This window comes from Rhopalosiphum maidis, chromosome 2, assembly GCF_003676215.2.
Source record: "Rhopalosiphum maidis isolate BTI-1 chromosome 2, ASM367621v3, whole genome shotgun sequence".
Taxonomy (NCBI): domain Eukaryota; kingdom Metazoa; phylum Arthropoda; class Insecta; order Hemiptera; family Aphididae; genus Rhopalosiphum; species Rhopalosiphum maidis.
Window position 1 is genome coordinate 62,647,792 of NC_040878.1, and position 12,946 is coordinate 62,660,737.

The 12,946-nt window shown below is 29.7% G+C and overlaps 1 protein-coding gene across 2 annotated transcripts; it reads left to right on the forward strand.

Annotated features, from left to right (window-relative positions):
• Positions 1–9,231: 9,231 nt before the first annotated feature.
• Positions 9,232–12,462, forward strand: LOC113551475 (peptide methionine sulfoxide reductase MsrB). Of its 2 annotated transcripts, none has more exons than XM_026953733.1 (4): positions 9,232–9,723; positions 9,786–9,958; positions 12,050–12,242; positions 12,310–12,462. In XM_026953733.1, the coding sequence occupies exons 1-3, from the start codon at positions 9,545–9,547 to the stop codon at positions 12,226–12,228; spliced, it is 531 nt and encodes a 176-aa protein (XP_026809534.1). In that variant the 5' UTR covers positions 9,232–9,544; the 3' UTR covers positions 12,229–12,242; positions 12,310–12,462. The 2 variants fall into 2 exon arrangements, with proteins under 2 accessions (XP_026809534.1, XP_026809533.1); XM_026953732.1 differs by having other exon boundaries at positions 9,234–9,723; positions 12,086–12,242.
• The last annotated feature ends 484 nt before the right edge of the window (positions 12,463–12,946 follow it).

Genomic DNA, 12,946 nt, shown 5'->3' on the forward strand with positions numbered 1-12,946 from the left:
GAGCTTTAAGGATTTTGATTATTGAAAAATAAGTGTTTCATAGTTTCACTGAATTTACAATAAATAATAATTAATAATATATTCATATCTTATTAATTTGTACAATAATACGCACTGTATGTAAATAAAAGAGGTTAATATACACTAGTTGCCCTCAATGACCAGGAAGCTCATAATTATAAGTTTACAGTTACTACATAATAATTTCTATTACTCTATTATTCTATTATCTATAAACTAAAGTTATTTAGAATTATTTAATTTTTTAAATTATTTAATGTTTTATTATTATTAAAAATAATATTATATACATTTAGACAAATAATAGGTTAACAATTATACTAAAAACAATAATAAAACACTTGCCAAGTCAGAGATCGGCAAGTAAACTTTCTTGATTTTTAATCTTTAGAAATTTATTAATTGTATGCAATATGTATGTATAATGTATTTTATTTTCATTTTTATTTAGTGAAATAGATCTCCAAAAGCGGAATTTGTTGTTTGGGGTCTTGATAGATTTACATTGGCTAGGAGAAGTGCAGTGAAGATATTCAGAACTTTATCTTTTATACTTAATTCAATACAGAGCTTCAAAAAAAAATTAAAACACGTTTTATTGGGCGTTTTTTTTTTATGTTTTTCAGCTTTATAGCTGTAGTGAGTTAACGATTAAAGATAAAGTTCTGAAAATTTTCACTGCATTTCTCCTAGCCAATGTGAATCTAACAAGATCCCAAATAAAAAAATCCGTTCTCCAGTTTTGATAATCTATCACGCTAAATGAAAATTTAGCAAAAAATAACTTTTTTTTAACTGTAAAAAATTAAATAATTTTTAATCTCGCATTTTATATCTACTTGATAATCCATTTTTAATGAGCTATCGATCAACTTTTTAACTATAATAGTTTTGGAGAAAAGTTAGGAAATATAAATTTTGGGACTGTTCACGCCGACGTTTTTGTGGATTCAAATCGTTACACCACTTGGGTTTGATATCAGGTCTCTCTCAATAATATTTTATGTTAAAGCTAGCTTAATTATTCACCTACTCATTACAACTGAGTTACATTTTTATAATTTTCCTATTTAACACAAATTCTTGAAATTTTATAAGATTGATATGATAAGATTGTTATCATTTCAATTACCATTATAAATCAAGAAAGTAAAAAAACAATATTAATTTTATTATAATAAGTCAATACAAAACAGGTGGTAATAATAGAAACAAGAAATTCAGATGAATTTTATCTATAAATAAATCTTAGATTGTAATTTTTATCAATAAAATAATATTAAAATACCTTTTTTAAAAGTTTTAACTTGAAATTTAATTTTAACGCTTACCCGATATAAAATATTAATCACCGCATGCTACTGGTTGTCGTTATTATATAAATTATTAATTCATTTAATTATTATTAACATATTAATATGATGACATACGGTCCAGTTCTATACAATAAATAAAACATATTATTATTATTATTTACTAACAATTAAACTTTACCGCATTCAAACAGGTACTTTAGGGGATCAAAAATAAAAAATTCCTAAAAGTAAATTTTATAATCGGGAAAAAGTTTATTTATTTTTTATTTTTATTTTAACCTACGATAATATTTTCAAAATATTTTAACTATTTTTGAGTTTTTTACAGGCATGACAAATTTACATTTTTTCTAGAAATGTCGATTACAAATTATTCACTGGGTAAAAATGCTAGAAAATGTAATACAAACACAAAACTCTTAATTATTCAATTAAAAAAATACCAAAAATCTATAGTCACAAAAAATTGTTATAATCATTTAGTTAGAATTTCGACAAGACATACAAATCTCGAATATTACCAAATTATTTTGGAGTTAAAAATTTAGAAAAATAGTTGTTTATATTTCTTTATTTTATATTTAAGAAAAATGTAAATTATAAAATTAATTAAAATCATATTAAGAGGTCTCTGCACCAATTTCTTTGTAGACGACGGGGTGGGTTTTCAGGGAAATTGTCAAAAGCTAGGTTTGAAATGAGAGATTAAACTGTTCGTGAAGACGCATACGGAAACGTTTGTAAAAAGGTTTGACTGCTCCATTAAGTGTAAGAAGACCTAAGTCTTTATTGAGTGTATCATTGGTTAGCGTGCAGTAAGGATAGTACGAAGAGCGCGTGATTGGAATACTTGAACTTTGTTGATGATTGGATATTTTTTCCGATAAAAACGGAGGAGAAAAACAAATGTCCTAGAAAAACGTAGTTTACCAGTGTACCTAGTCATAAAATATCTTTTTTTTTTTTATTAAAAATATAAATAACATTTACAATCTGTATATATAAAAAAAAATACAATAAGTGAATAAGAGAACAAATTAATGATGGACGAGAAAACGGTGAGTAAGGAAGCTATCCAGTGATAGGACCCATTACGACGTGTCTGCTAAACTAGCACGTTTTCAATTTAAAAGATCTCGACACCAATGTCTTTTAAGACGACGAGGGGGATTGTCAGGATTGTAACCGTGTGTTGATTCGTGATTAGTGGGTTAGGATGGAAAAGTAATTTTGAATGGAACATTTTATAGTATGTTTTAACTAAATTAACAACTGATTCTATGTTTAAGTCTTTGTGAAGTGTGAGATTGGAAACATACCAAGGAGTGGACGTGATTGTACAAAAAGAAATCGATTGAAAAGCTTCGATTTTTTTTTAATTGCAAAGATTTGGCACAACTTCATATTTGGGATTCATACGCCCAAATAGGTCTTAACATTGCTTTTTATAAAAATATTTTATTATGAAGTGGAAGTTTGGATTTTAGTACTGGGCGTTATAAGTGAGATCTAGAATTTAGTGATTTTCTTTTGATTTTGAGTTGAGGGTCTCAGATTAATCTTTTATCTAAAATAATACCCAGGTATTTTACTTGGGACGAGTAGAGGATATGTACTCCTTGAAGGGTGGGAATAGGCATTTTTTTTTAGAGTGAAAGAAACATAAACTGATTTGTCAGCATTAATTTTTATTTTCCAATTTGAAGACCACTTATCTATAAGGTCAAGGTGGTTTTGGAGAGCATTGAATACTACAATCGGATCCCTATTGGAGGAAATGATAGATGTGTCGTCGACGTAGGTAGCTATAATTGTGTCATTGGTTTGAGGGATGTCAGAAGATAAAATATTGTATAGATTAGGAGAGAGATCGCTTCCCTGGGAAGCACCTGCTAGGATTGGTAAGATTGAGGAAAAAGAGTTACCATAACGAACTTTAAAGGTTCTGTTTTCGAGGTAAGAACGAATTAGTAAGTAAAGTGGAGCACGGAGGAATAGTTACAGTTTATAAAGTAAGCCAATGTGCCAAACCCTATCAATGGCTTAAGCCACAAGACTGCCGGGCAATAGTTTTTATTTTTAAAGGAAAAAAACATTTTGTCGAATAGTCTATGAACTTGTTGTATAATGGAATGATTTGCACGAAAACCAAACTCTGCGTTGGGAATAACTTTTTGGATTTCTTTTATTAGTCTTTATAAAACGATCTTCTCGAAGAGCTTACCAAGCACTGGGAGTAAACTAATGGGTCTATATGAAGTTGCAATATTTGGAGGTTTTAGTGGTTTAAGTATGAGAATCACTATGGATAATTTCCAGATAGAAGGGAAATAAGACAATCTTAACATGGAATTAAATATAAAAATTAGCAAGAGAATTGTTTTTTTAGGGAGATGTTTTAAAACATTATTCGTTATAAGTTATTCTGGGGATTTGCTGGGCTTTAATCTTTGATTCAGATTTGTAACTTCGTTTGGGGAGACATGTTTGATGGGGAGAGACACGGGTAGTGGAGTATCAAGAAAATCGTTTATTTTAACTAGTTGTGAGGTACTAGGATTAATATCATGGTGGGGTATGAAAATATTTGAGAGGTGTTCCGTAAAAAGATTGACCTTGTCAAGATCTGAAAGGGCGAGCGATCTGCCTGCTTTTTTAATAGAACAGGAGAATTCTTTTAATTTGAACAAGTATTTAGTTGTTTTCCACAGTGAACCATCTTGTGTGTTTAAAGATTTGAATTTTGTGTCAAAAATGTCATTTTTGAATTTTTGGATTAGTTTTTTAATGGTGTGAGATAGATTATTTAAAGTTGACTTGTCAGTAAATAGTCTTGATCTTTGCCATCGAGGCGAGCCCTGCAATTTTCAGCAATCAAAATATTTATATTCGGAGGTAAGATAAAAGATTTGAGTTTTGAGGGAAACTTCTGATTAGGAAGATAAGAGCACTTGTAGACAGCTGATTGAATTGGCCTAACTAATTGATGGACTGCGGATTCTATTTCATTGCATGTTTTGAAGGAAACTTTTAGGGTTCGTAAAATCTTCTAATTTTGATGAGAAATGTTTCCAGTTGACTGGACCTTTATAAGGGGAGGGGCGAGGGGGGAATTATCATAGGAAGTTCTATAATGTTTAGTAAAACGGGTTAATAATCTGAAGATAGGTCACATATGTTTTGAATAGAGTCATTTAAATGGTTAGGGATTGACGATATAAAAAAATCCAGTAAATCAGGTTGACGGTTCAGATGAGTAGGCCAATAAGTAGGTCCCGGGGGTGAAATAATTGAAAAGCCGTGTATTTGAATGGAATTATAAAATAGACGTCTTCTGGGGTTTTCCCCCGGCAATGAAATTACGCCCTAAGGAGAATAAGAATTGATCTAATTGAAGTTGAGATATTTTAGGTAGAGGAGGACAGTACACTGCTGAAACAGTTATAGGAGTATGGTTTATTAAAATTGAAATGCTGGTTGCTTGGATAGTGGGATTTTGAAAACCTGGTAGTGGATGGATTAAGGAAGAGATTAGAATTGCGGAACCCGCGTGGGAAGTACCATCTGGATGGTTGATTTTGTAAATATTAAAATCAGGGAAAAATGTCTGGAACTAGTAGTATAGTGGGTTTCAGTGATTAGAGCTATATAAATTTGATTTTCTATAAGAAAGTTTAATAGTTCAGATTCTTTCTGTTTGGGACCATTAGCATTTCAAAGAATGATTTTAAGAGTTTTATTGTTGGTATGATTATTTTCATTATGTGAAATAAGTTTATTTATTACAGTGGTAAGTAATTGAATTAGTGGATTAATCAGTTGTTTGAATTTTATTAAAAAAGGTGACAGTTGAATATTTGAGATATTATCGGTGGAATTAGATTGAAAATCAGTTTTATTTGAAAAACTATGGTTCTGATGATTTGGGGTAAGGCTAGGAAAAATTTTGTTGTCATTAATGTTAGGAGGAGGGTGATAGGTCATTTTATTGGATCGCGTTTCCTGTTTATTTACACGTTTTTTAAAAGTTGAGTTTGATTTGAAATTTGAACGTTGTAAGTTTTTATGGACTGAACATCCACGGTAATTGGTGGTATGGTTTCCTTTACACAATGTTCAGGTTGGAGGTATATCTTTTGATTGTGTATATAGTGTAGTGGGATGGAAATCTGCGCAACGAACACATCTAGGAGGATGTGCACAGTATCTTTTCGAGTGACCATATTCTTGACAATTAGAATATTGAATGATTTCACGTCTTTTATGTGGCTCTTCTACCTTTATTTTTGTATGAAGCAGTGAAGTCAATTTGAATAACTCGTTGTTGATTTGAACCGGTTCGAGGTCAACAAAAAATATCGGAAGAGGATATTTAGTACATTTGTAAATGATATTTGAAACATGGCGGACAGAATAGCCGATATTTTCTATGGCGGCGCCTACTTCGGAAGTTGAAGAAGATGGATGTAAGTTACGGATGACAATACGAAAAGCTTCATTTTTTACGAGCTTGATAGGTGTGATAATCAGCTTTACCTGTTAATTGTTATCAGATATTTAATGACTTCTTTATACGAGTCAGGGTTAGTAGTGCTAATTTTTAAGTTATTAGCTGATGATTTGAAGCTAAAGTTTTGTGGACCGATTAACTTTATGCATTGATTTTGTTACTCGATGAAATCGGAAACATTGCGTACGAATATTGGTGGAGGTAACGGAATGTGATTTGAATGATTGTCACTATTGCTGCTGCTATTTTTAGATGTGCCATTCGTTTCAATAGTTTTTATTATCAGGTATTTGAGGAGAATTGAATCTGTTAGTGCTGACAAAGACGGGTTTAGGTTTCTTTTTGTCAGATTTTCTAGTTGAACTGGTTGAAGAAAGGTTACGTTTAGATTTATTTTTGACTAATTGAAAATCGGGGTCATTGGGATTATCGTCCGTAAGGACATCATTTGAAGTATTTGATATGATTAAAACGTTCTGTGTTCGATTCGAATTAGATAGATTTGGTTTCATTGTATTAATGTGATTATTGGTAGTGTGAAAACTGCTCGATGACGGCTCATTAACGGTGCGGGTCATTATTAAATAAGATAAAATTAGAGCGACTGCCGGCTGGGCCGGGGAGTTCGAATATAAGTAATACCTGCTATGATTAGAGACCGGTGCGATATATGTTTAATTAAAATTACATAATTTCAACCGCTAGTAGGTTGGAATCAATCCGTAACTTCCACTGGACAACGGAATCGGCATCAGCGTGACACTATTGATCAATTGGTACGACACTTATCAAAATGACAGAAAATAAAAGACGGTAAAACGAGAGTGCGCGCACATAATGCCACGGTGAAATTGAAACTTGAAAATAGCTTTTTAAATACTTATATACATTTCAAATTACTCGAAAATAATACTTCGGAGATAATAGATACAAATAAATAGTTTATACTCTACTTAACAGATTCAAAGTCTGTTTTTTCTCTAAATTAAGTCATTAGTTATTTTCTTCAACAAAGCATATGCCTAGTCATTAATAAAATATAGATAAACATCAATAAAAAAATAGTTTTCTTAAAATTTGTTTAAAGTAAATTGGAAATCTTACCAAATTCGTTTATAATTCTTTCCGAGTTTGGAACTTTATCCTTTTCAATACTAATAAGTAGTAAACTAGTAAAGCTTCCAAAAGTTCTTGTCCTAATGAACTTCGCAAACGCACATTGGTAATTTTTAGTTTTAAGAAACTACGTTCACAATTGAGTTGAGTACAATCATGAAGCAAGAGCTATCAGTGTTAATATTAATTTTTAAGTTAAATATAAATTAGTGTAAGCTGAAGAGTAAAAATTATATTTAATATTTGTGTAGAAGGCGAAACACACATAGAAGACAATATTTGCAATCATTCTCTGAAAATAAAAACGGATGACGATGATCGTCCACGCCGGCCATAGACCTAATGGCTTATACTAGTATACCTTATACCTTAGTATGGCGCCGACTGTTGGCAACAAGTACGAAGGTTAGAAATAGTTATTTTGTTTTATTATAGACATATATATTGATTATAGATCGAATTCCTTATCACTTTATGTCGGGAATAATTACGGCGCGTCCAAGGTGGATATGTGACGTATATGCGTCATACGGTGTATATTAGAGAGCATAGACGTATAATATACATCGATGTATCCACGGGACCATGGTACTGAGCTATCTGTAATATTTCATTAATATGATCATTATAGATTATACATTTAGTTCGTGTTAATAATGTTTATTCGGGCTCACTACTAGTGCTACTAGAGAGGATCGAGGCAAAATTCATGAACCAATCATTGCGCTTCGAAATCAGTTGTTTCTTAGCGTAACGCTGTACCTATAGTGTATACTTTGCTTTCCTAAATGTTTGTATTTTAATTATTATTAATACATGTTCTAGTTTTTACCCTGCGACCTACATGTGATGGTTTTGCATAGCAAGTCGAGGGATATTTTCGATTTCGAGGAGTGATGGCGCCGAGGAGCGTAGCGACGAGTGCCGATACACGCATAACCACTGCCCAGAAATATTGTGAATCAATGGCTCGCGAGATTCACATAAGGTGGTGCACAAAAATGTTTAATATATCATCTATCTATGTTAGATGATAAAAAAATTAATTTCGCTATAGGTACATGCAAAAATAATGTACCTACTTGTCTTATCTAAATATATACACTGGTGACAGTTGATGGATAATGTACAATGATGCGTTATTGTTTCGACGATTGACGCAATGTCGCGACACAATAAAATAGGTTTGGTGCACACATTGAATGTGCTCCAAATTGCCACGTGACGCGTCGAGACATGTAGCTAATTTTACACGGCTACCCGGAAAAAAAAATTTATTATTTATTATTTATTTATGCTCCGCGAAATTATTTAATCATTTATAGACACATTCACACATTTCTTAACAACCTTAACATAAAAGCTGCAAAAACATTTTTTTTATTAATATATATTTTTTATATTACAGACCATTTGCATAATAATCAATTATATGTTACTATAGGAATTTTATAATTTTTTGGGCGGTCCACGCGCTTTTGTGCATCATACCACAAGCCGCCACTGATTGTGATATCGCTAAGAACTATAGTGCTATATATACCAATAAATAATTCTTGTAAGCAGTTTATTTAAATTATTTTTTTAAGTGTACATGGGACTCGGGGACCGGGGTTCAATCGCATCTTGGTATTCCTTACCAGTACGCCACTGCTTATTCTATAGATGTGATCAGTATTGTACGATACTATGATATAGTCAATAGGTCAATGCACTGCATGTCTACATGCTATACACCGAATCATCCTAATCATTTAATTAATAGGTATATTAATAAAACAAAAAACATCAATTCTCAAAATCATATTATTTTTGCCTGGAGACTTTTAATAAGCTATGGTGATATTTATTTTTGGAAGTTTTGTATAGGATCAGTAACAATATGACGTAGATAATATTTTAATCTTGTGGTTATTTCAATATTATTTTAAGGCTAAAAAAAAGTATACATTATATATTTCTGCTACTAATAAACAAAAAAGTTTTAGAATAAGTTGCAGAAAACAGAAGTCAGCTAAATTACAAAATTTTAAATAGATATCATTGTACTGCAGTGATTTGAGATTTTGAAATACGTGTTATCAGATTTCGTTATGCAAAATCGCGAACTACGACTATAGATACTAGATGGCGCTAGGTGGTATTAGAAAGACACAAGAACTTTTCATGGACGTCTAATCACGAATCGTTTTACAAGTTACAACCATACTACCATAGTATCTAATCTTTAAGCCGTGGTGTAAGCTGCGGCCACGATCACGATGTAGATAATATTAATATGTTATTATCATCTACACATAATATTGTAGTAGTAAGTTAGTTTTAGAAAACTCATTATACCTACTTGTCAGTTGTCTGTGGTCAGTTAGTACTCAGTACTTAGTAGTCCATCTGTTTACGTCTGATGTGTTGCTCATTAGTTATTGGAGTTTGGGCCCTGACCAGATACGGTCATCACATACACATACGCATATTATAAACATTTACATAATATCATATTAATATCTACTCATTTTATTTATAAACCGTTGAATAGTTCACGAAAAAAATTCTTTGACCCAGATAGTCAATGTGTGCATGAATGTATTGTAGGAATAGAGTATTGCGTTTATCCAGTAACATTTTACAGTTTAGAAACAACATCGGTTTTATTAGATTAAGGACCATGAGTCAAGGAGAATCGGCCGACTACAAGGCAGACTTAAAAAAACGTTTATCGCCCATTCAATACCATGTTACTCAAGAAAAAGGAACAGAGAGGTAATTGTTTGAATTGTACATACTTATAGTAATTAATAAAAATCAATAATTTTGTTACATAGAGCTTTTACCGGCAAGTTTAACAAAACTACAGAAGCTGGTTTGTATACTTGTGTAGTGTGCAATGAAGCATTATTTACTTCGGAAACAAAATTTGACTCTGGCTGCGGCTGGCCAGCTTTTAATGACGTTATCGATCAGAAAAAAGTCAAACTAACGACTGATACTTCAAATGGTATGTTTTGGTTTGGTAGTGGCCACAGTTTTGATACTTCTTTTTTTTTCATGTATCTGTCGAGGGATTGGAAACGCTCCATACTTAACAACGCTTAATTTTCATTATTTATTACTTGATTGAATCTTTGCAATAGATTTGATAATGCTACTATATTATATACATTTATTAAAACTGTTCTAAAGCTTTTTAATACTATCGATTTTGTAGACAATACAATCACATTAAAAAAAAAAAATTAATTAATCTATTGTAATGTTATGTATTAAATGACTAACATTTTTTTAAAAAAATAATCATTTGAGTGGGTTGATATTTATTAAGATACTTCATTGATTGATAAATTAATTATTTACCTATAAAATATATGGATATCTAGTAAAATGTTTCAGCATATAATTTTGCATTAGCTGAGAATAGCCAAAATAAACACTGCAGACAACAATTTATCTTTAATCACCTTCAACTATATTTTCAGTGATAATTTAGTGTACATTGTACATATTTGTTCTGCAACAGGGTTGAACTAGGCTACTAGGACATGCCTCAGTGGCATGGGCGCAACTAAGGGGGAGCTTGGGAGTGCTTAGCACTTCCAAATTTTCCATACTAGTTTTTTACAGTATTTGTAAAATTTCTGATTTGATAATTAATAGTTTACGAGTATTGATCAGTAAAATAAATAATTTATCAAAATATTATAAATGGAAACTTCAAATACATTTATTATTGTAGGCTGTATAGTATAAGTAGGTACATAAATACTACAATTATAAAGAACTTTATAATATATATATTATCTTTATAATTGTGATAAATACGTAGAATCAGTAGGTCTTATTTTTAAGAGGACATAGTCTCACATGTGTTGTCTCCTTCTTACCCACGTACGACATAGCAAATCTTCAACCTCCAGTTTCAGTATTGTACTGTTAGTTTTGATATTAAAGTAAATATTGACCTTGAATTAGATAACTCGTAGTTTGAATAGTTAGAACATAAAACTCGATTCAGAAATTATTTGTCGATGGATAATTTGGATACTGATAAAAATAAACAAAGACATTTTAGAATCTCTTTCATTTGAAAACATAGGTAACTAATGAAGTTGTTCAATAAAATTTAGTATACAATTATAAATACACATACAATTTTTTAGGTTTTTCCATTTAAAAAAAAAATATATATATATTTATATATAAAGAAGCTAAGTATTGGATAAAAATGAATTTATGTTACTTTTTGTAAAAGTTAAGTTTAATTATTTTCTATGGTGTATTAAGATATGCGTAAACTTGATTTATTTAAGGTATAACATTAAATCTGAAAATATTCAAATGTACTTATGTATATATTGTTTTTTTGAGTTACGAAGATATATTTTCAGTTAATATTTAATTTTGATTAAGTAGGTACCTAATTAAGTTTTGTGGTCGTTCAAAATGATTTTGCCCGGGCTGTGCTATAGAGTTAGTCCAACCCTGTTCTGCAATAGTAAATTTGTGTATTGATAATTTTTTTAAGTAAATATTGTTTAATAACTATTTTTATTTTTTTATTTGAAACAAAATGTAATAAATTTACTATCTGTTTTTATGTTATACAATAAGTAAATTGGATGACATTTGATTGACGAGAGGGGGAAGTCATCCAGTGGAGGTAGATAACTTATGTTAAAATTATCTGCAGCATTCCCTTGTTTTGAGAAATTATCGATCAATACTTTTCATTAAATTAATAGCATTTTACCAAGTTAAATTAACCAAATAATAATGTTATATTATATTTAATTTATTCTTTGTTGTCGTACATTTTTTGCACTGATTATTATTATTAGTAATAACTTACGCATATTATAACCTATGATATCACAGAGTTCTACATAATTATAATATACAATTTTTTTTTTTTTTTTATATTTGTGTATAAGTATATTAGACTATGGAAAAATTTTTTAATTAATACCCAAACAGAAATTTCCTTAATATTTAAATATATATGAAATAATTTATGTGGTGTTGGTGGTGTTTCCTTCATTCCTCGACTATAATATAAAACAATGCTGTCGCTTTATGACGGTGATGGATACAGTTGGAGCAAATTTGCTGTTATTGATAACCAATCCAGGTATGATAAGAACTGAAGTGCAGTGTGGAAAATGTGATGCACATCTAGGACATGTTTTTAAAGACGGCCCACCACCAACAGGACGAAGATTTTGTATTAATAGTGCTTCAATGAATTTTCATCCAATAGATCCAGAAAAATAATAATTATTCACATGGTAATTGATTATTATAATTAAGTTTGGTAAATGTTAAATTTTAATTTAAATATTTTTATTTTTCTAGAAACATTGGTTATATATTGTTTGCAGAGTTACTTACTATATATTTATTAACACAAAATGGATTTTAGTTAACATAAACATGTTAATATTTATTAGTGGAAGTTTCCATAATTAAACTAATACTTTATTGTGTCAATGATAATTTACTATTAATTATCACCTAATAAGAAAATATTGTGATTAATGTAAAATAATTAATATTTATTTGGAATTGGATAATAAATGTGTTTGTAAACAAAATGTTTTATTTTTCATTAAATTAATTTAATGAAATATTATTAATATTTATAAAAAAAAAGACAAAACTTCTTGGGATTTTTTTGTACAATATCTAAATTATAAAGATACTAAAATGGAATGTATTTCAAATGTTACACGTGCTAAAAAAAGTATGTATATATATATATTTATTATATATATATTAAATAATATATCACACACCCAAGAACAAAGAAACATTTTAGAGATCTTATAAATATTAAATTAATATTTAAAATAAAAGCAACTTCAATAGTTAAAAAATAAAAAGTAACCCTAAAAACAAACTTGTTTTGCATTATTTACACAAAAATTATTAAAAGAAAATTACTAAATAATATATATGTATATTATAGATAGAAATATATATATATAAATAT